Source organism: Falco biarmicus, chromosome 9 (assembly GCF_023638135.1).
Source record: "Falco biarmicus isolate bFalBia1 chromosome 9, bFalBia1.pri, whole genome shotgun sequence".
In the NCBI taxonomy this organism is placed as follows: Eukaryota; Metazoa; Chordata; class Aves; order Falconiformes; family Falconidae; genus Falco; species Falco biarmicus.
The window spans coordinates 16,912,225-16,935,420 of record NC_079296.1 but is presented as its reverse complement, the minus strand read 5'-3'; the positions used below and the strand labels follow the sequence as shown (position 1 = coordinate 16,935,420).

General features: G+C 50.6%; 2 protein-coding genes across 15 annotated transcripts in view; both read left to right on the top strand.

The window, feature by feature from the left end:
* Window positions 1-19,833, top strand: part of SORBS1 (sorbin and SH3 domain containing 1) — a 179,845-nt gene extending 160,012 nt beyond the window's left edge. For 11 of the 14 annotated variants that reach the window (XM_056350927.1, XM_056350931.1, XM_056350928.1 and 8 more), the window contains 8 exons: window positions 1,165-1,211; window positions 2,907-3,021; window positions 3,129-3,254; window positions 4,325-4,519; window positions 14,386-14,445; window positions 15,231-15,289; window positions 16,711-16,823; window positions 17,642-19,833. In XM_056350927.1, coding sequence (XP_056206902.1) covers window positions 1,165-1,211; window positions 2,907-3,021; window positions 3,129-3,254; window positions 4,325-4,519; window positions 14,386-14,445; window positions 15,231-15,289; window positions 16,711-16,823; window positions 17,642-17,709 — 783 coding nt within the window. In that variant the 3' untranslated portion in view covers window positions 17,710-19,833. The remainder of the gene's footprint in view (window positions 1-1,164; window positions 1,212-2,906; window positions 3,022-3,128; window positions 3,255-4,324; window positions 4,520-14,385; window positions 14,446-15,230; window positions 15,290-16,710; window positions 16,824-17,641) is intronic. The other 3 variants (XM_056350937.1, XM_056350938.1, XM_056350936.1) reach the window with 1 other exon arrangement.
* A 2,152-nt stretch (window positions 19,834-21,985) lies between these two features.
* The window catches only part of PDLIM1 (PDZ and LIM domain 1), a 42,527-nt gene continuing 41,316 nt past the window's right edge, over window positions 21,986-23,196 (top strand). The window contains exon 1 of the mRNA XM_056350753.1: window positions 21,986-22,128. Coding sequence (XP_056206728.1) covers window positions 22,033-22,128 — 96 coding nt within the window. The 5' untranslated portion in view covers window positions 21,986-22,032. The remainder of the gene's footprint in view (window positions 22,129-23,196) is intronic.

Below are 23,196 nucleotides of genomic sequence, written 5' to 3'. Positions count from 1 at the left end.
CAAAGGCATTCTACATCCTTTGCATCATATTGCTACGTTGTCTTCTTGTCTGTGCCTTACGCTTAGAAACTTCGTGTCTTGTTGATCCTGGCCATGTGACTGTCTCATAGATCATTTTTTTTAGAAATAGATTGTTTCTTCTCCTCTTGAAAGCTGCTTGACGTCCTTTAGAGACAACTGGAAAAAGTCTCAGCATGTTTCATTGTGTACGTTCTGAAAGAGACAAAGGAGGAGGGAGACGGTGTTCCTATGAGCCCAAGGCACTTTTCCTGAGGGCTGGATGCTCGTCCAGGTGTCCTGGCCAAACGCCTTTTGTCTGCCTTGGGGATGGCTGCTGGGGCTGCCAGCAGTGGCTGTGTCTCTGCAGGGTGCTGGGCTGCCCCAGGGGTGCTGCGCTGCGGTGGGCGAGGTGGTCGGCACATGGGTGGCGTACACTTGCCTGCCCTGTGTGTAGTTTTGAATGCTCTGGCACCATGTGAACGTGACTGCTTCTTATTTTATGCTGTGTTACCAAAATTACTTTAAAATTGTCTGAATATGTTGTGGTCATTAGAAAACCAGCCAGGTGAATCAAGTTTTAAAGCCCAGGCCTGCTGTCAGCGTTCTCTTTGACTTTAGAGCCGCTGAAGAAATTTTTTCAGACACGTGCTTAATTTGTTCACATTTCCTCCTCGCCTTTGTCTCTTTCCTACCAGTTTATACAGAGTAAGTGGGTCACATTGCAGGATTCAGCAGGGCCAGGTAATAACCAATAAGAGCCACATCAAATAAAATCCTACTGTTTTTTTCCCAGCTAGTAAATTTTGCTTTTCCGTTTGCATGTCAAGGGAAATTTGGTCCTGGAGCCCCAGTAGCGGTAGTTACTGGAGCAGCTTTTGTTCAACAGGGTTTGTCACATTTAAAAGTTTACTTCTGTTAAATCCATTTTCTGCAGGGCTCTTAATTACTGTTACACCAGGAGTTGGCACTTATTGCCCTGGTGGGCGAGACCCATCCAGCACATGTGGACTGTAGTAGCAGTTGCACACAAGCTTGTAGTGGAATACCTGCATTCAATGCCTTCCTCAGACTAATTGTAGTTATAGAAGAGTTTGGGTGCTTTTCCTGAAACAGAGTTGAAAATCTAATTATTATTTTAATGTGTTGATTTTTTTAAATCTCTAGATGAGACCTGCTAGAGCCAAGTTTGACTTTAAAGCACAGACGCTAAAGTGAGTACGGCTTGTTACTACTGCCTTGAGTGTTCTTCCTCTGCTTTTTCCCCAGGATGCAGCATTTAGGAAGCGTCGTGTAATTGAATTCATGTTTGGGGCGTTCCTTTGCAGCAGCTCAACACAAAGGTGTCCATAGTAAGGCAGGGAAAAGTCATACGAATCTTGTAGGTCATAGCCTTGAAAGGACCTGTAGGAAAATGTCTTCTTTCTCGGTGCATCCCTATCTCATGGTTTTTAGGGCAAACCCATGTTCTTTGCTGGAGCAAGTGGGTGCTGTGCTCTGGGGTTGAGTGGAGCTGTGGGAGAGCGCTCTGGCACATGTTGCTCCTTGCATCCTGTTAGCTGGAGGGCTGGGGGAGACCTGCCGGCAGCGGCTGTCACTGCCCTCCTACTGGAGACGGGGGGATGCCCCTGCATGACATCCCTGGCTGTGCTCTGCTTGAGGAGCTGGAAGACCTCTGTTAGTCAGTAGCTCACTGTGTAAACCTGCCGTACAGATGGTCAGAAGAACGTAGAATCCGCAGAACCACAGCATCCTTTCCACTGTGCTAAGCACAGCCCGCAGGCACCAAGGGACTTACACGGATATTAGCTTTAAGCGTGTAGCTGGTCCCTTGCCTCAGGATTTTCCTGATTCAGGACCTGTCAGTGTGCAGAGTGGTCACTGCTTGCTCCCCTGGCATCTGCAGATACACCAGCAGATCTTTCTGGTGGCATAGTTGTACCTCCACGCCCTGTTGTGGTCCCTCAGGTGAATCACACAGCACTACTTTTGGGGGAACACGGCTGTGAGGAGAAAGCCTTTCCCTCTGCATGAGCCCCGAGAAGCTCACATTTTAACATCAGTGAAGGACTTGCTGTTTTTCTTCTCACGTGCTGATGTCCTGGGAATGTTCTTTTCTATGTTCTACAGGTGATGACTTGTGGTGATTTACACAGCATCTCCCCAGCACCTGTGGTAAAATGGAGGCAGATGTCAGGTGTAACTGCTGTGTCCCTTGAGCAGAGTGTACCAGGGTGCTGGGCAAGCGAAGGAGAGCTTGTGAAAATCATGTTAGGAAAGGCTGGGTTGTTTGCTTTCCTGTGGGGACCCAGGTAGTAGGTTTATGAGCCTAGTGCAAGCTGCCCACAGTCAGAGGTCCTCAAGCTATGGACATTCATAATTTTGGCACTGAAGACCGTAGATTGAAATGCCAGTTGTAAGCCCAGGTGAGGTCAGCGATTGCACAGCCACAGGCTGGCCAGAAGTGTAATTGTTGCAGGACCAATGTTGGCTGTGAGGGGGTTCTTCTAGTCAGCAAGCTAGTTTCCATTAAAATTGTGTCTCTTTGGAAGGCACTTGTGACATGACCTGTTTCAAACCAGGAATTGAGCACTGCTCACCCTATCCAACACAGAAAGCAGCTGGGAGCATCTTTTGCTTGAGCCTGACCCCACTGCTACCAGAGGGTGTGTGGTTAGTAGGGCCCTCACAGAGCTGCTTTTTTGCCAGGATGTCCCAAAAGAGCAGGAGAGTGCCTGCATATCGCGGTGCCAACAGGGTAATTCTCAACACATAGCTTTCACTTTGGGTGGCGTGTGGTTTGTATGGACGGGGCTGGTGCAGACTCTGGCACCTAGGGATTGCTGGACAGAGAAAGAACACGCCTGTTCTCCGGTGAGGTCCTGATGGAGTGCTTGTGTCCTTAACAGGGAGCTTCCTCTGCAGAAAGGAGATATTGTTTACATTTACAAGCAGATCGACCAGAACTGGTATGAAGGCGAACACCACGGCAGAGTTGGCATCTTCCCACAATCGTACATAGAGGTAGCTACTTTCCTTGCAGGCGTTCTCTTTGTCCACTCCCCTTCTGCTGGCAACCAGTTTATGGGCTTTTTGTATATGACTCATGTGATTCTGTTTGTCCATTCCAGCTGCTCCCACCAGCTGAGAAAGCTCAGCCCAAAAAGCCATCACCGTTGCAGGTATTGGAATATGGAGATGCTATTGCCAAGTTCAACTTCAATGGGGATACCCAAGTGGAAATGTCCTTCAGAAAGGTAGGACTTTAGTCATGCTGATGAATTCAATCCTGAAAAATGCGAAAGATTTTTAACACTAGTAACTTGGAGTTTCCAAATGAAAACTCCAGGAAGATAAGCTCTGTATTCAGGAAGGATTCATTCTCATTGCCCACGTTTTTAGTCCATAGCCATTATGTAGCACATTGCAGCAAGAGTGTTGCTGCTAGGCTGAGTCAAGAAGTGCCAGCTGCTTCCTTAGGGCTAGCTGAGAAGATCCTTTAAGGACAAGTGCTGGAAGCCTGGCTCTGAAAGGCAGATTGGATATTTGGTGACGTGTGTCCAGTCTGATCCTCTCCAGTGGAGATGCACAGAGTCACATCAGAGCGGCAGTATAGAAAGAAGGATACTGAGTTCGCCTCCCTTCAGCCTATAGGCCAAATCATTGAGCACAGGTGGGTGAGGTTCTGCGATACTGAAGTGAGTGGCTGGACCTGACTGCGGAGTGAAGGGGTAGGGATGGGTTGTGTAATGGCTGTTCAGCACAAGGTCAGCTCTATTTAGGTTAAGTAGCAGCATTTCTCCGTCCCACCCAGCATTCTGATTTGATGCTCAGATTAGATCTTCTCTGTCTGCTTTTTTAATTATACATGAAGGTGGGGCTTGCAGTTTATATTAAGGATCTGGAAATTGCTTTGTTTGTCAGCAAAACAGAAGGGAGCATAGGGAGACCGAGTTTTTAAACTGCAAACCTGTGCATACTCCCTGTACACCACATCCCTGAGAGTCATGGTCAGCCTGAAACTGCTGGTTTCCATTTTTTTAAACTGGCTTTTAGCAAGTAGAGTCTTGGAAATGTGAGCATGACGGAGTCTGCAGACAGCCTGTCCCCACCAGAAGATCTGCATTTCCTCCTTCTCTGAACTGAGAAATATCATCACCACGCAGAGGTTAGGGTTAGGACCACCTAACTGGGAAACAGGGTGCTGAAAGCCAGCAATTGTTTTAAGTCAGCTGCAGCATCAGCTGCAGCAAGATTAAAAATGTAATCTGCTTTGGAATGATGAAATATGTTAAAGTCAGGGCTACATTACTATTCCTTCTCACAGGGTGAAAGGATCACATTGATTCGACGAGTGGATGAGAACTGGTACGAAGGAAAAATCTCTGGCACCAATCGCCAAGGCATCTTCCCTGTCACTTACGTGGAGGTGCTCAAACGGCCAGTGGTCAAGAATGCCATTGACTACCCTGACCCACCAGTGTCCCTCTCCCCCAGCCGCAGCATGACAGCTTCACCACAGGTATTTGGACTGGACGCAGCCACTTACAGCACCTTGCAGAACAGAGGGATGTTGCCATTGCTGTGCAAGAAGCAATAGCTGAAAAAAGCTGTAGCCTAAGACTAGTGTTTTGCACTGTAAAAGCCATGAGCTCCCTGCAGTACGCTGTGACTGCAGGAAAAGGTGATGTTTCATTTACCAGAAAGGTTAATGAACGGGTTGTTTGGGGATTTGGAGACTCAGCTTTTAATCTCTGATCTGTAGCTTGAATTCAGGCCAGGTTGAAAGGGCTACAGTGAATAAATTTCACTGCCAGATGGAATGAATTGGTGATCCAGCTCCTCCTGAGTGCATATTTACACTTTACAGACCTCCACTGTGATGAGTGAATTTTTTATTGTGACTATTAAAAGGGTATCAGACTGTTACAGTCTGTAGGAGTCATTATGTCGATTCCAGTCAGATTGAATCAAGCTGTATACTTGTTCCTAAATGTTCCAGCTCACAACCAAGATTTTGGGAGACAGGATTAGGAGACCTGCCTGTATTATTTGAAATTGATGCTAAACGAACTCAAGTGTTGAGAGCAGGCTGGTCTGAGATCTTTCATGAATATTAGATTCACTATAAACCATACTGCAGTTCAAACCAGAAATCAAAACGGCAGCCAGCAATTGTATCGGGATCCCAGAATGTTTGCTGTGAAAAACCTATCAGGGAGACAGTGAGTCTCTAAATCCCTTTGTTTTGCTCTCATCCTGCAAATACTCGTGCTTGAAGGTCAGCATACATGTCTGGGTTGCAGCCACGAGGTTGTAGTGCATCCCACTCTCACCCATGGGACCAAAGCAAGGTCGTTCTGAGGTCAAGACTACAAGGAACAGGAGTGAAGGATTAGGATCGGGAGGAAGGGGTATATGGTACAGGATGGGTGGGAAGGGCTGCCATGGCTCATACCTGGTGTCTGTCTGGATCTTCCCTGCTTTTATTCTTAGGCACTGTGTAAAGGGGAAAGGCTGGGGACCTCAGCTGAGCAGTTCTGTTTGAGCTTGGCAATCTCTCCATAGCTGTTGCCTGCCTGCCACCAATCTCTGCAAGCCTCTCCCTTCGATGGAAGGGATCGTATCCACCCTTTTTTGGTTTCCTTTGCTATTCTTTGGATTCCTCCCGTAGTAAATCAGTTCTCTCCCTTTTTTGCCTAACTTGGCAGAGGACTGAGAAACACTGTGCTCAGTGCTGGTGTGGCTGAGCTCCCTGACATCGCTGGTGGTAACAGCTAAGGGCAGGACTCGGCTGCGTGCTCTGCCTTGATAAACACAGGACCTCCTTTCATCACCTGAAGGCCAGATAGCCAGAGCTGGCTGTTTTGATCCCTTTCTCCTCCACAGCTTCAGCAATGCAAGTTTCTTGAGGAGCCGGCATTGCTCGTGCTGGAGGCGGATAAAGTCAAAACCCGTTGCAGCGGTGAATGCTGCCTGGGTCGGCAGCGTGAGCTGCTGGGGCCCCGGCTGCTGCTGCCAGGCGAGTCAAGTGCTGCGTGCTGCCCCCATGGGTGGGGGCTTCAGCTGCTCCCTGGGGGACTTCGGGCATACGGTATGAAGTCCAAGGTCTTCCACAAGACGTTTTGTGTTTGGGGTTCTGACGAAGGCTGGAGAAGGGTGTTAGCAGCACAGGTGCAGAATGGACCCCGTGGCTGGAGTAGCTGTGGGCAGGGTGTTCTCCAGTGCGGTGCACCGTCTGCAGAGAATTTACGTACCACGCTTGGTCACAGATCTGTTCCTCTCCACACTCGCTCTTTCTCCTTTTGCTCAGTTGTTTTGTATTTTCCTTTATTACTTTTTTGTTCATTTCTTTCTTTTTCTCTCCTGCTTTTGTCTCCTTCAAGTCTCCCAGCTCTGAGCTGCTCCATACACCAACTCCTCCGCCTTTGCCTTTCGCGCGCCGCGCCTTATCTCCAGAGGTGCAGGCGGTCACATCCGAGTGGATTGCTCTGACCGTGGGAGTGTCTCCTAGCACCACTCCTGCCATAACTCCTCCATTGCCTCCTCCGCCTGAAGCCTCCCTCTCTCACACTGGCTATCTCTCGCCTTCTGCTGCAGCCAGCCCTTCTCCCACGGTCAGCCTCCACCATTCTCATCTCTCTGGCTCCTCGACTCCCAGGTCCATTAAATCCCCATTGCCCTCTTACTCATCCCGACCTCAGTCCTCCGCCCGCAGTTTCTATCAGGCCACTCCGCAAAGTGAAGAGAAGTTTGCTGGCTCCCCTTCTCCCACCGCGAGCCACTCTAACTCCCCTCGCTGGGCAGTGGAGAGCCCCGACAGCATCCTCGCGGAGCAGCATGGCACCTCTGGCAGCCAAGCCTGGCTCCAAAAGACTAGAGAGGGCAGCAGCCACCCCCAGCAGGGTGCTCGTGCTCTTCCCAGCATCTCTGTCGAGCGCTGCCTGAAACCATCCCAACTAGACATGCGTGTCAGCCCAGAAAAGAGACCTGTGGGTTCCTCTGAGGACAACCAGTTGTGTCAGGAGCTAATGGCTATTGTGCAGGGAGGTAAAACAGAGAAAAGAGGAGTGAGGAAAGGTGATCTGGGAAAGTTTCAAAGCGGGGAAAAGAAGGTACTTCTGCATGTGTGTGTGCTGCTCTGCATTGCTGATTTTCACGGGTGTGTTGAGGTTTGTGCTGCTCGGTCAGCCAGGCGGAGCCAGTGGCTGCCATGCATCATTTGGACGATCTTAAGCCCTTCTTCCAGGGGTCACCAGTGGCATTCACTGTGTAGCAGATCAAAAGGTTTTAGAAGGCGCTTCAGGAGCAGGGTAGTGAAAATTATTTCAGAATAGGTAACAACACAGGACTGACTCAGTTGGTCACATCTAACGAGGTGACTGTCCCAGAGAGCAGCCGTTACCAGCTGTGTCAGATGAAAGTCTCACGTGCCCATATACCTCACTGTGTGGAATACAGGAGATTCCTTGCTATTCAGGGATTTTCCAGTGTGCAGTGGATCCTCTTTGGTTATAGGATCTATTTGTTCCTTTTAAAGCCAAGGACTGAAAAGCCTTGTAAACACTATCCTGGCTCCTAGAGTCACAAAAGCTGTCCCCTCTGGATCCTGGAGCCTGCGATTTAGTGAACCTTCGTCTGGGACGTGCGTGACTAGGTCAGGGAGGCTTGATTGTTATCTGTGCCTTGAGTGGAATTTATTACCTTTGCATTTCCAAAGTTGTGTGAGAGGGTCTAGCCACACATGAGAGCTAGACCTAGTGGTAACTTTTCCCCGGGAGTTTTTAGTTCTATGTAGCTATATGTTACAGTGAGAGGGAACATGGGGGAACCCTCTCGTAGATTCTGCCCCATATCTTCCACCCTCAGTCTTGACATAGGAGATCTGCCTTACTTTGCAGCTCTCAGTTGACTTGGGGGTCCATTGTGGGCTACAGCGGGCCCAAATACGGTGGTACCCCCATGCTGCCCCGTGTAAGAGTGGAAGTTAAGAGAGCTCAAAATTAGAGCATTATAAATACTACCTTGGGTGCACTGCGATAGCCTCCATGCCATACCCCCCATCTAGCCAGCATTAAGTGATGAGGAACTGAGGGTTCAAAGATGATACATTTCACACTGGGAAATCTTATGAAAAATTGTTTGATTTCTGCTTGAATCATAACCAGAAGTGTACTGAAAGCTGTATAAAGACTGTGATGTTTACTATCTGGATACATTTTTAGTAGCATGCATGTTTAACAGAATGAGGTGGTCAGCTCAGACAACTGGAAACTGCACTTGCCCTTGCATGGAGTTACGTTTGCTGTGTGTGCATCGAATTTACTGGGTAGTAGATGCTCTTATCACTAGCAGCGGTTGTGATAAGAGGGTGTGTGCCAAGCTGACCAACTTTTCTTTTCTTCAAAAGACTGCAGACTCAAAAGCATTCTCTTCATCTGCTCCTCTCTCTTCCTCTGCCCTCTCTTCCTCTACTGTCACAACACAGCCACCTCCCAGACTTACACGCAGAGTCAGTAAGCCACAGGTAATCATCTTTGCTGATTGCTTTTCCATTACGTAGAGTTGTATCCATGCCTTGCCATTGTTTTGTCATATGCTTGTTTAGCCATTCATTGATTCCACAGGTGAGGTATTTCTCCTGTCGTTTAATGCAGAATTTTTATTTCTTTTTAAAACAATAATTTCAAATTATTTCCAGGCTGTGCAGAAGGGCAGGTATGGGCAAAACCTTCAGCTGGTACAAATCCACGCAGCTCAAGCCCAGGTTTCTGCCAGTTTGTACCAGCTAAGGATCTGATTTTCTGTCCCTCCAAAGGATTAACCCAGGACTGACTCAGTTCTGACCTTGGGTTCCTCCAGCTCAGCTGCACTGTTAGGCAGTGTCCGAGCGATGCAGGGCGAGGTGCTTCGCTTCAGGTTTTGTTTAACCACCTGAGATCTGGGTTCAGGGTTTGAGTGTCTCAGAGCTGGGGGTAAGGCACACGCAGCTTGGTAGCCACAACATCAGGGACCTGCTCCAGCCTTCCCAGGCAGGGTTCAGGGGGTCCCAGCTCTGATGCTCAGAGACGCAGACGTCTCTAGAGGGAGATGCAGCGGGGTCTGTGCAGCAGAACCAGCTCAGTCCCACAGCATGCGGCTGGGATGGCTGGGGTCCGGAGCCGGGGTGCTGGCAGCTGCTAGCGTCCTGTCCGTACTCCAGAACCTTCCACAAGATGGCAATGTCTGAAACGGAAAGCTCACAGCAGCGGGACCAAGTTCGAAGCGATGGGCATTGGGGAAGCCACCTTGGGCTTGATCAGTGAACCGGGCAGGTGCTCCTGCAGGGCCAGTGTGGGCAGTAGTTGCCAACGGTAATATTTTCATCATCAGTTTCTGACAGCCAGATAGTTTTAACCCTGAATTTTGCCTGTTACCTTTACTTACCCCCTTTCCCTCCGATCGTGAGATTGCACAGCTTTTTACTGAACAGTCACCTCCTGCTTCCCTTTCAGTCTCAATAGCTGAGGCCAGCAGGATACATACCCTCCATGGTAAAAATCCATCGCAGTTTTCTGTGTTGCCCTTTCTCTTGACCTCTGAGCTGCCTGGTCCGGCTGTGCTCGCACTGGGTGTATGCAATCCAGCAGCACAGGAGCCGCATCTGGGGGAAGGTGGTTTTCCTGAGTGCTGCCTACAACACAGTTCTATTTTGGGTGTTGCACCTGGTTGTAACAGGACCCTGCAGCCTTTCTTTGGCATCGAAGTCAAGCCAAAATTTATATTTTACATGCCTTGACAATCAGAGCATTGTCAGTGTCAAGTTAAAACTCGGTGACATTGTCAGTAGTCTTGGCCTCCTTTCCAGCTCTGGCTCTACAGTTGTTCAGGGAGCAGGAGCGGTATTTGTATGTGCAAATGACATGTGCAAATGACTTCTTCTTAGCTGCATGACCCATGCAGAGGCTGATGGCTTCAGGTAATGCCCTGGAGGCCTTTTCAGAAATCTGTCCTCTTTCCATTGATTTTAATCAAATGAGAAGAGCACTTAGTAGATGTGGAAATGGGACATTACATTTGGGGTTTGTTTCCTTTACTGGCCATCCCCTGTTGGAGGTATTTTACCATTTGGGATTTTAGTTTTCTTTCTCGCATTAGAGACCCTCCCCAGTTATGAAATTCTGACCCAGGGTTTTTGGCAGGTTTAAGACCTTTTTGGTGCAGGGCTGGTATAAGGACCGTGTTCCTGCCTGTTCCATTAGGCAATAATATAGAGTGCAGTGGCTCTTTTAGCTATTCTGAAGTTATTCCTTTTTGTTTAGTTTCGCACTCCAAACTTTTTTTTTTTTAAAAAATGACCCCACAGCATGTGAAAGATATTTTAAGTACACCTTACAGATAATTCCAATATTCTGGTAAAACACGATCTTAAGCAGTAGCATAATCTACCAAATTAATTTATTTCAGGGGACCCTCGGAAATTTTCTAGTTTACTTCCCATTTTACGCTGGGGTCCTGTTGGCGCAGCGTGACAGCCGGTGGTGGTGCTGGCGAGGGTGCCCGCGGTGCAGCAGCTTCGGCCTGGGGCTGGACTGCGGCTGTGAGGGGGGAGGGCAGGAGCGGCTGGGCGAGGGTCCCTGTGTCATCTGAAGGTCCCTGTGTTGCCCGGCAGCGTGAGGGGTGTTGGTGGGGGGCTGGCTGCTCCTTGGCGCTTGTACAAAACCCCTCGGGCGGAGCGGGGAGTGATTTCACCCCTTTGTGGTGGTGTGGAGCAGAGAGGAGGGTGTGCGAGGAGGATGCTCGGACCCCAAGCTCCCCAGCACAGGCCAGCAGTGCCCACGTACCATGCTCCTTGCTTAGCACCTCTGCCCAGGTCAGCCTCTGTCCTTCCCACGGGCTGCTGCTGCCGCTGCACAGGTTCAGCTGGGCAGCGTTTGTGCCCAGTGCATTTATCGCCCGGACTGGAGCTGCCCGGCCAGCATCAGGCGGTGGTACCTGCGCCCCGGGCAGATGCGTTTTCTGCTGCAGACACAGCCTGCACCTTCTGACCCGGGGGCCAGGGAGTCTGTCCGCAGACTTTAACAGCCATGAGGCCAGGCTGCTGCACACCGCAGCCTTTTCCGCATCCTTCATGAGAGCTCCTTGGCCAGCTTTCCCCTCGCTTTCACCAGGGCCGGGGCTTGCTGTGTGCCACTGTTTCCCTTTTTCCTCCTGGCTGGGCTGGGGTGTCCTCCCTGCTCATGATTCTCCATTCACGTGTGGGATGTGTGCCCTTCTCCGAGGGGTGTACCGATTTGTCTGTCTTGTTTTGTCTGTCTGTTTGTTCTGCTTCGCTTTCTCTTTGCCTGTGTGGTCCTCTGACTCCCACCAGAAAGGGGTGGAAGACAACATGTAAACATGCTGCAGTGGATAGACACGCAGACGATGCTTGACTTCACTAGGAGCAGGGAGGGCACTGCTGAGTAGCCCCAACATCTTTCTTCCCAACAGTTAAAACCTGCCTCAAGGTTTTTCTGAGCTCTTAATGTATAACCTTTTTCTGGTGTTCTTGCAAACTTGTGGTGCTCTTTAGGTCCATCCTCAAACACTATATGAGGTGTAAAAAGTGGCCAGCTGTGCTTCAGGCTGAGTGTACCACATATTCATATATGTGAGTGTGTGTATATATCCATATATATGCCAGCAATAGAATTTATACAGTCTGTAAACATGACATAGACATAGACACTTCAGCACCTGCTTAAGCCTATTCACTTAGTCTTAACAAAGCACGTGGTGTGACTGAGAGGGTCGGAGTTGTCCTGATGGATTGGGAATACTTGGTCACTTGTAGGGCCCTCAGTTGACCTCCAGCAGCAGTAGAGCTGGCTCAGTGTTTTGAGGGAACCTCTGTGGTTTATGCTTTGGAGCTGTGCCCCACACCTGCTGATTCCTCAGCTGCCTTGGGCACATGGAGCCACCACTGTAGGTAGGACACGGGCTTTCTGCACTCATGTTTAAAGGGCATTTGTACCTGTAACACCTTCTTTTTTTGTCATCCTTTATTCTCTTCTCTCCCTGCGAGCATAATATTGGCTGGTTGGTGGGGGTTTTTATTAAAAAAAAAAGCCATCTGGGCCATGCCATCGAGGTCACTTGTTTGAAGCAGTGGGGTGGTACATTTACAGCCTAGAATTATAGGATCTGATCTGGTCAGTGTTCATCCTGTTCAGGTAATGCTGCATTGCTGCTGGCTTTGGGGTGCTTTGTCACTGCACTGTGCGGCTCTGCTGTAGCCCTGGGGGTTGGTGCAGACACCCACTGCTTTGGTAGGAGCTGCCTGGATCTCTGGAGCAGAGTCCAGAGGGGATCCACTGAGTTTCGTGTCTTGTTGGGAACTGGGGGCTGCTTGGCCCCTGCCCGGCTACCTCGTGGAAGTCCCCCCACCAGGAAAGGGGGTGCTGGCAGGCTGCACCTCCTGGTGTCACACTGCACCACAGAGCATTCAGAGGTAGTGTCAATTTTTTTAGCTTTCAAATAAGTAGCTTAATTCATAGTGATTAATGCTTTTCAGAGGAAAAGTCATCAAGGAGGTGACAAGTCATCAATGAGAAATGGACCACACAGTTGTTCATGGAGCAATTCCAGCAGTCAGTTTATTAGCATGGAGCAGAGAAGTACTTTCTTGAATTTAAAAAAAAATATCACTCTTACAGCTGCCTCTCGCTTCAGCCTGAAAATTGGTTTTCCCACCTAACTGACCACCTGAGTTAGCTCCAATCTCATCAGATTTGATGTGCTATATCCAGCTGGTCTACACAATATTAATTTTAAATTTCTAATTATTCCATTTTCCTTTCAGGGCTGGTGATAGACAGGCAGGAATGACTTCCAGAAATCCTGTGATGGTTTCAGGCTTCACAGTAAATGCTTTGAATGTGAATTCCACTGCAATTAGCCCATCCAACTTACACTTTATTTTCTCTCTATAGAAATATACATGGTAACAGAGCCTTGTTTCTTAAGGGCAGTGACCCCAGACTCCAGCCCCAGGCAGTACAGCTGCCTACAAAGAAGTTGCGGTGGGGTTGGGTTGGCCTGGTCACAGTCCTCAAGAAATAAGACAGTTTGCTTTAATACAATGATGGGCACAGCTCCAGAGCTCCAAGATGTGGTTCAGAGGAGCTTTGAGAATGGGAATTAGAGATGAGCTCATCACCCTGCGCTTCTCCAAGCTCTTGGAGCATGCTTGGGCTGAAGGTGTCACAAACCCCTTTGTCCTCTGCTCCTGCTCTGTCTCAGGATGCCATGAGAAAGCAAACCCTCTACTGAAGGGCACGGTTGGAGTGAATAAAGAGAAGGAGGGAAAGCAAAAAATGGAGGCCTTTGGGATTTGGGTTGAAAATTGTGCAGAATGATCCCAGAGGATGGCATGCCCTGTGCCTTGCCCGATCCGCTTTGCAGGCGGCCCTGCAGGTGGTACAAACAACCCTGCACGCGTTCAGCCGTCCTGTTTGCTCAGACAAATAAATATAAGTAATATTTATTATTAAATAAAAATAAGTTTGAATAAATGCCAAATAACAGACAAAACACCTCGCTTTTGGTAGGTGTTTGAATATGCCAGAATGATGCAGAACCAGGCTCTGGATACCTGTGTGACTTTCACAGTGACCTTCCCCTTCCCCATAAAACCTCCAACCCCAAAGACCTGGATTTTCCCTACTGTGCTGGGGACACACGTGTCCCAGCGGAAAGCCGTGACAGGGCAGGGAGGCAGGGCAGAGACCAGGAGCTTCCCAGGGAGTGGGGGTGTCTGGAGCTGGGCTTTCCAGCCTGACCCAAAGCTCTGCCTCATTGTGGGAATGAAAGAGCAGCTCGGATCCTTGCTCAGTACAGGGTAAAGTGAGTTTGATGGGGCTACGTGGCGTTGTGCCTTCGGAGAACCTGAGCTGGGCTTCTGTAAGAAGCGAGCGAGTTCTGTCGTGTGTCAAAGTCATTGCGGACCTTTCTAAAAACAGCAGCAGATTCCTCTCAACATGCTTTTGGCCGTTCAAGTCTGATGCTCTCAAGTGTGTGCTTCTGTTCTTGTTTTTTCCCCCCACAGGAATGCAGTATGACACTATGTCCCATTTCTGGTTGTAGCGGTGTCTGCAACCTTGCACTCCGGTTCCCTGCTCTGAGCTTCTGTTTCACTGTTGCCTTTCTCTGGGCAGCATTCTGTGTGCCGCAGCCGTCGCGTTACCGTAGCCTGAATGTCTCTCGTGTAAATGAAAGACCTTGTTGTCCAAGAAGTGTGGTGTTGGGGTGGGGAGGGGATGAGTTGTTCATTTTCTCTTGTTGTCTGCACTCCATTTACATTTTTTAAATTCTGACCACTGTAACATCTGCTAAAATGTCTTCCTTATCATTTGCTTGGTGATCACACAGCCTTCCCACCATTCATTGAGAGCTGGACCAGATCTCACAGAGTCTGAAAAGAGCTATGTGGTAAGGCCACTGTTTAAATCAGATGTGTAGTCCTAGACTCTCTTCACCCAGACAGTAACTCCTCAATAAAGATAAAATGCCAGCACTATTTTTAGCTGCAAAATAGGTACATGTTTATCTATTTGCATACAGTGTCTTGTTTGCAACAGAGAAAAGGGGATTAAGCAATTAGAAAAACTGTCGTAGCCAATGAGAAGTTGGGCTAATTGTGCTGCCGGTCCCTGGGTATAAGTTAAATGAAGCAAAATGCATGAATGGAGCGGCCTGCCTTGCATTCTTGAACTGACTTCATAGCATTTGTAATGGTGCCACTGCATAACTAATTGCAACCTCTTACGCTGCTGCTTTTAAAAATATATGTATATGTATTTGTTACAAATCTTCAAACTAAATGCCAAATTCTTCTGTATCTTGCCTGTTTTTCCATGCTTACACCTGGATCCCTTCTGCACTCCACTACCTGGATATTTACCTGGATCTACAACTCTTTTTTTTTTTTTTTTTTTTTTTTATAATTTTATTTTTTTTTCCCGCACCGGACTTATGTGCTGCATCTGGAATGTCCCATCTCTTCTTGTCTATATTTTCCCCTCCCTCCCCCCTGTTGACTGTCCTTTGGGTGTTCTTGGATGTCAATGCTGCCTACCACGCAGGAAGCTGTTTGCAATGAGATCATAAACATTGCAGAAAAATCTGTTCATTACTGCAGTACTATTTCTCAGCCTCTTGACTCTCGCCACAAGGTGACCCCTAATGACCATAAACCATCTCTCATCATTTCTCAGCAACCTCAAGCACAGCAGCAAGGAACCAGCCCTGACAGAAGTCAAACGCCACGAGACATGTAAGTCCTTTTGGCTCCCATCTCTGCCAGGGGCCTTGCCTCTGACCGGTGGTGCAGATGGGGAGGTGTGAAAGCTTCAGTGTTTCAGCAGTTAAATTAGAATTATGGGAGAGTGTTGGCTTTCCTTTAGAGAACAAAAATAGCCGCATGTCATGGTAACGAGTCGTTTAAAACTGGGACCTTTGTGTCTGCACCTGAGACAATGACCTCACCATCTGGGGCTGGGTCTCCTTTGGGTACTTGATTCATGCTGGGCATGGAGACTCCCTCAGTGTCTTTGTGTCTTGAAGCTGGAGACAAATCAATACCCACTGGCTACACCTGGCTCGTGTGATAGAGCGGGTCGGTGTGCTCACCCCGATGTCAGCTCCTCAGGGTGCAGCGAGCAGTGCCACCAGCGTGGCAGCCGTGCACCGTGGGCCAGCGCAAAGGGGCACTGCTGGCTGAGCCATCGCAGAGGCCAAGGCTGAGGTTCTCAAAGCTGAGATTCTTCGGTGGGTTTAGACCTGGAGCTGCCATTTAAGCTTAGTGAGGCCCTTCACTGCTGGTTTTGAGAACAGTAGCCTGCACTGCGTGCTGGGGACTGAAGGTCCTTGGCAGTTGGCTCCTGAAAGGAGCCTTTGCTTTTGCCTGCCCCTTTACGTGGCAGGGAGAGTCTCACACCAGCTCTGTTTTCACTCCCTGCAGGCAGGGGATCCTAGCCTCCCCAGATTTGCCCAGAGATTGTTCCCACTCCATTAGGTTCCTTTCTGATAAATACAGAGTGCCTCTGATGCAGGTGGTATCTCAGGGCAGGATTCAACCTTAGACTTTGCTTGCACTGTACCTCCTCAGCCGTGGTTTATCCAGCAACCTCAGTGCAGTAGGGTAGGCAGTTATCTTTTTCCAAATCCTTTGCTCTGCCGTTTGGTCACCGGTGCCCTGCTGATGTGCCTGGGCAAGGGAACACCTGATGTGCCTGGGCAAGGGAACGCGTGCCTCATTTAGCCCAAGAAGGAACGTATCCAGGTTTTGGCTTGCACTCCATGGGGTGCCTGCACTCGTATGCTCTGTAGGTGCTACGCGTTAGGAAGACTCTGGTGGTTACAGTCTATGGAGACAACCACACAGAATCCTTTAGGTTGGAAAAGATCTTTAAGATCATCAAGTCCAACCGTTAACCCAGCAATGCCAAGTGGCAAAAAGGACACAGAAGCTCTCCGCATATCCCACGCAGTGCAGGTGTGACACCTTTTACCGCCGTGGCCTTGTGACCACAGCCAATTTAATGCAGTTGGCCTCCACCTCTCGAATGCAAAGCACAGGTCCAGACTGCACTGAGCAAAACATAATAGGAATTAGAAAGGGGATGGGAGATGTCTCCTTCTGAAGGGTTGTCAGGGAAATCCAGTGGCTAATGTGCAGTATCTTTCTGGTTTTAGAGTTAGCTACCAAGCCCTCTACAGCTACACTCCTCAGAATGATGATGAGCTGGAACTGAGGGACGGTGACATTGTTGATGTCATGGAGAAATGTGACGATGGCTGGTTTGTGGGTGAGTGTGACGCTTGTCTGTCAGCAGAACTTTTTGATATGCAGATGAGCCATTTTGCAGAAATTCTGTAAGTTACTTCCATTTGTGGCATCAAAACATGAAAAAAATCAACTCCATGTTTTTCACAGTTTCTCATCTGTTCCCACCAAGAGCATTAAAATTAGGGTGCAGGGTGGTGGAGTTTTGTTTTCCTTGCTAGGTCTCTAGCTTTTCCTTTTTTCTTAATCTCCCCATTCCCCTCTTCCTCCTGATCCTTCTTGTTCACCCTGATGACACAACAACGGGGCAACCAAGGCAAACTGGATTTCTGTAGCTTTTCCAAAGCTGAGGTAGCCAAGGCGACTTATGGAAAGCGGCAAGTAGGGGGATGAAGGGGACAGCGTGTGGATAGGACTTGCCACCCCTGAAAATCCAGCTTCATCTGTAGCTGTATGTTTAGCAAAATCTAGCCCTTTACCTTCAAAGGATGCAAGTCTGGACAGTGTTCTCCATCTCAACACTGCAGATTCAGGCTTGTTATCTCTTCTTGAGGGAGATTAGCTCATTTACACTGATAGGTGTTTGGCTCCTCGCCTACAGGCCCAGGAGCTTTCACCAGCACCTTATTAATTGTTAAAAGGGAAGACCAGAGATGATTAGTGGTGGAGTGAGCTGGGATCTTGTCTGCACCAAAAGGCTCTTTGACCAGGACTCCTGTGTACTTTCAGAAGCAGTGCCTGCAGGCACAAGAGGCTACTACCTCTACCTTTTCAAACCCCCAAGCCCTCCCTGCGTGGCTCCATCTTACTCTGGCTTTCTTGTGTTTTATTTTGTGACAGGTACGTCCAGGAGAACAAGACAATTTGGCACCTTCCCAGGCAACTACGTGAAGCTTCTGTACCTGTAAAACAGCAGCAATCCCACTGTGACAGGGGTGGGCTTGTTTTCCGGATGGTGTTTTTAAACAGTGAAGAAACAGACAATTTCTGAATGTAATCGACAGGAGACGAGATGTGTTAGAAGGATGTGGTTATGTGGTACAGTACGGAGTTGACCGTGTAGCCCTGCTGCCACAGACGCAGTGTGCGATTTGTTTGCTGAAGAAGAGACAGTTCCTAGTTTACAGCGCTGCCTTCGTGTATTCCTCTCCCCTCCCCAGCAAGAGTTCTGGTGATAATCTGAGTTTGTATGGAGTACTTACCTCCGAGAAGGCTTCAGGGAAGCACACGGTATAGGTTTTGTTTGTGTGTGGCGATAGGGTAGTTCCTGGGGGCAGTCGGTGGCTGCTCCCTTCCATGGCACGGGTCAGGGGGCCAGGCTTTCCGCCTGGGTTCTGCCTCGCTGGAGACTCGCTTCGCTCTGCCTTCCACTTTCACCCAGAACCTTCCTCCCTGGCACGCACCTTGAGGCCCGGCAGAGGCGGAGGGCAGCTGATACGGTCGGACTGCAGAGCTCTAGGTGGAGAAGGTGTTTGGGGCTGGTGGTTTAATCCAGGGAGGTCAGTCATAACGTCGCGGTGAATGTGCAAAAACCCCAAACCCTTGACCAGCGTATTACCTGTCTCTGCAGGGGGGTTGCTTTTGTGCAGGGTGTGTGTGTGTGAGTGTATTGTGTGCATCAAAACGAACAGAGTCCTGTTTTTTTAAAGAGAAATCAGCCTGGCTTTGACATTTATCTGCACAAAGAATAGAACCAATAAACAGAACATCCGTGACAGCAAATCCTGGCTGTGAGTCCTACGGCTGTTTGCTTTCTCTGCTCCTCCTGCCCTGTTGCTGGCCCTAAAGGATCACTCGCTTCTCAAAGCATTCATACTCTTTGGGATGAAGACTTTGCTTCTTTCCTGGCATTAAATCTTAGAGGCTCCGAAAATCTGAGCAACGTGCCACTGAGGGTGCCGCTTTTTTTTTTTTCTTTTTGGTTACAGTGTCAATGGTAGGTCTCGAATAAATACGTGCATTTTGGCTGCCTCTTAGTCATACAAAAAAAGTCTCATCGATTTGGAAAGCTGTTCCCAGCTGCTGATTACCAGTTACAGGGATTCGTATTTCCTTGAGAAAAAAAACCACGGCTTGGCTGTACGCTTGCCTGTAAATCCACTATGAATACTCTTTTGATAGACATTTTGTTATTAAGAAAAAGCATAAACAAAACTGGTTCTATCAGTCTCTGCTTCCTACAGTTACCATACAAATAGCAAAGGGTTAGATTGCTATTTTGTCATAAGCCGTATTTCATAATATAAAATGCCTATTTTTATGCTGATGCTTTTATACAGATTTATTAAGAGTAACTACAACTAACTGTTAGCACGACTTGCAATGTTTTGATAAACGAGCCATGCTCCTGGGTTTGAAATCATGTAGGCTTGTCTTCCACCTAGGTCAGCGGAAGAGAAGACTCAGCGTCTCAGAAGTTTGACTGTAAATATGTATATTTAACTTTGTACAGACAATGTACTTACCTTGTATAGAAGAATAATTTAAACACATTGAGTGAAGGGAGGAAAAAAAGAAGGCAGTTGCGAAAGGTTGGGATTTTTTTCCACTTTTATTTAAATGATGGAATTCCATGTATGTTCACATAAAGAGTTTTAGCACAAAATATCCATTATAAAAGGGTTAAAGATAGGACACAAAGCACCGTTTCTTTTCTGCAGGAGATACCTTTAACCCTGCATCTTATTTATGGGTTTGTTTTTCCTGCTTTGGGTTTGCCCTCCAGTTATTTGCAGCAATATTTAGGCCTGTTGGATAACACCAAATTAATCTATCCAGCAAAGTAACACGATACTGACTGTATATAACATACTCATTTAAAGGTTTATTTTTTGTTCTTGCTCTTGCCATCTTAAGTTACACACACACACAGAGATAGACACACACACACACACACATTCAAACCGCAACTTATTTTTGTGTTGATTTTTTTGTTTATTGCAGTGGATTACTATTTGACAATTAATAAATGGAATTATTGAACTACTGTTGTGTTCCTTGTACAAATTATTAAATAAAAGTCTATTCCTGCCCTTCCTGTAGCGATGCCCCTTTGTGCCAGTGCCTGTCTGTGGCAGTCTTCGGCTGCATCCACGCCAAGTGGTAGGCGCCTGCTGTGGGCTTGCGGCCCGAGCCCACGGGCCCTCCCTCCTGAGCCATCAGCCGTGACTTTCCCGTGACAGCAGGGAAGGAGCCGGGTCACTGCCAGATCGTGGTGTAACGCGGGGTTGGGGTGCAGCCGCCGCGGTATGTGCACAGAGCAGGGAGCTCAGGAGCACAGCGGGTCGACCGTTTTGCAAAGGGTCTTTGTGATTCCCTCCAGATGAGAAGACCACACAGGTTAAGTAGGACGAGAGACCCACAGGCTCTGTGGGATGGGATGGTAGCTGCTGTTGGGTTTACATGGGCATTTTCAACCCTTGCTCACGTCGAAAGCCATGAGACGCTGACCTCTGTGGTGGCTGCAGCCTGGCCGGGCAGGTGCGGCTGCGGCACTAATCCAGGGGTCCGTGCCCTGCTGCAGTGGATGCGTCGTGTCCCCCAGCCCGCAGCAGGGGAGCCAGCCGGGGTCTGGGGGTGCCTTTTGCGGGGGAGCATTCCCCGCAGGGGCAGAGTGAAGCAGCCGGGGCTGGCTGCCTGGGACTGGCTGGGTGATGTGCGAGGACCACAACAGCACCCCCTGCACCTCTGGTGCTGCACTCTGTGCCCCCCGGGGCTGTGCCCCCCCCCCCCCCCGCGGCGCTGCGCTCCTGCAAAGAGCAGTACCTGCCTCGGGACCCTCCGCCTGGGGCCAAGCCACAGCCAGGCCACGGACCCGCATTTGGTGGCGGTGGGACTGGCCTGCGAGGCAGGCGTGTACCGTGTGGCTGCATTCGATGATTTTAGGAAGTCACACTATAAACAAGCCGATCTGAAACCCAAACAAAGAGGACAGCGAAAGCCTCAAGCTGTCTTGCAGGCCCTTAGAAATCACGCAGGTGTGAGCCAGATTGCTGTTTCATGGGTGACCTCGTATAGAAGCAGAAGGGCAGCCTGACCACTGCTCAGCTGCCCTTTCTTACAGTGCCCTGGCCAGGGAGCGGGGAGAGACTCCCCTGCAGCCCCTGAACCTTGGTATTTACTGATGTCACTCTGTCCTAATACACTGTGTTGGATATACTACGTATATCCACAGTATGTACGGCTATCCGTAGACAGATGTGTGGATAACCTGTATAACATAAGGAACAAGCTAGAGGTTCTTGTGGCTGCAGAAGCCATGTGAGGGGAGAAGGAACAAGGACGCAGCCGTGTGTCACAGCCCTCCAGCTTGGCATCGCTTCTTGTACTGCCAGACACACAGCAGTGTGGTGGGAGAGCTCTTGCTCTCTGACAGAGGTGCCCGGACCCCGGGAGGGAATAACAAGTTAATGCAGGGAAAGGGAGGAAGGAAAGAAAGGGGATTGCAAGGCAAGGGTGCGCCTTGCCACTGGGTCATTCCTGGCCCTTTCTTGTAGGGCCAGCACCTGGGCCACCCAGCTCGCCCCCGCCTGCCATTGGCCCCCTGCCCCGGCTGTGGCTGAATCCGGCTGCAGCAGCAGCCTTGCGCTGTGGCTCCTGCGTTCGTTCACTAAACAAGCAGCAACTCACGCTCCGGGGGGTAAATGCCAGCACCTCTGCTGCAACCAACCTCTCCCGCCTCCCATCCTCCGATTGGTGGGGGCTTAACGTGCAACTGGAACAATTATTTTTCCCAAATCGCAGTGACATGTAGAAGAATTCCTTCTTCCCTTGGTGGTACTACCCCTGAGGGGCTAAGGATAAAACCCTGCTCCAGGCAGTGATGCACCTGGCTAAATTAGCAGGAAGGCAGGCTCTGCCCTCCCTCATCAGCTCCCAGCTGGGCCCCTGTGCCCAGCGCTGCCCATTTCCATTGCCCTCATTAGGTTTCAGAGTTAACATCGTGCCAGGTGGGAGCGAGCCGAGCCCTGTTTGCCCGGGAGATGCCACCCCGGGGTGCCCCCCCTGCAACGGCTGGCCCTGCAGCAGCCCTGCTCTCTGCTCAGGGTCCAAGGGGTGAGCCAGGGTGTGAGACACGCTGAGATCTGAACCCCCACCGCCCCCATCCCCCTGCAGCAGCCACCCGACACCGCAGCCCTCCCCGGGGGAGTCACCTTAAAGCGGGGCGGGGCGGGGCGGGGGCGGGGCTGCCGGCGGGGCTGCCGGGCGGCCGGTGAGGTGCAGGCGCGCACATGGGGACGCACCGCATCGTGCTGCCGGGCCCCGGGCCCTGGGGCTTCCGCCTGGTGGGGGGCCGGGACTTCGAGCAGCCCCTCACCATCTCCCGGGTAGGGCTCGGCGCGGCGGGGTTGGGGGTGCAGCCGTGGCGGGGGGCTCTTTCCTTTCTCTTCTCCCTGTTTATTTATTTTAATGTTTATGGAACGGGGGGGCCTTCACCCGGCTCTGCCCGGGGGTCTTTGCCTGCCGCCCCCCGTGCCCCGCAGCGAGCGGGCGGGGGGAATCCCGGCTGCCCCGGCAGCTGGGGGCTCGCAGCCCAGCCCGCGGCGGCGGCGGGGACGGGGGGTGCTCCCCTGCTTCTGCTTACCATGTATAGGTAAAGCGCAGCCTTTGTTTGCAGAAGCCGTGTTAACCCACCTCCGCCCGTCCCTATTAACCCCACACACACCCCCACCCCCAAAGAAAATTTCGGTGGCAAGTGACAGTTTCGCACCCAGACGGGTTTAGTGCCGCAACTTAATTTGCCTTCTGCTGCTCCAGCTTTGCCCGTGCGCCAGGGCAGGTTTAGGTTGGGTATTGGGGAAAATGTCCCCACGGAAAGGGGTGGCCGAGCGTGGACCAGGCTGTCCAGGGAGGGGGTGCATTCACGGCCCTGGGGGTGTTAAAACCCCCGTCGGTGCGGTGCTGGGGGACACGGGTTAGCGGTGGCCACGGCAGCGCTGGGCTGACGGCCGGACCTGACGATTTTACAGGTCTTTCCCAACTCCAGCGCCCCCGTAATCCGCCAGCGCTCGGCCCCGGCTGCGCCGCTCCCCGGCCGGCGCCGCTGCCGCCTGCCCCGCTGTGCCGGGCCAGGGCACCCGTGTGCGCTGCCCCGCCTGGGGCCGGAGCCCCGCCGCCGCTTCGGGCGCCGGGGGGCGGAATTGACCCGCTCTGCACCGATAGCCCACCCCGGGGCAGCCCCCCACCGCACCCCGGGGCAGCCCCCCACCGCACCCCGGGGCAGCCCCCCACCGCACCCCGGGGCAGCCCCCCACCGCACCCCGGGGCAGCACCCCCGCTCTCCGGCCCCGCCGCCGCCCGGGGCCCCAGGTGGGGAAGGGCCGTGGGGCGGCGCGAGCTGCCCTTGCAGCCCCCCGGGCTGGCGAGCCCGTTCCCCCGGTGCCTCCTGCCGCAGG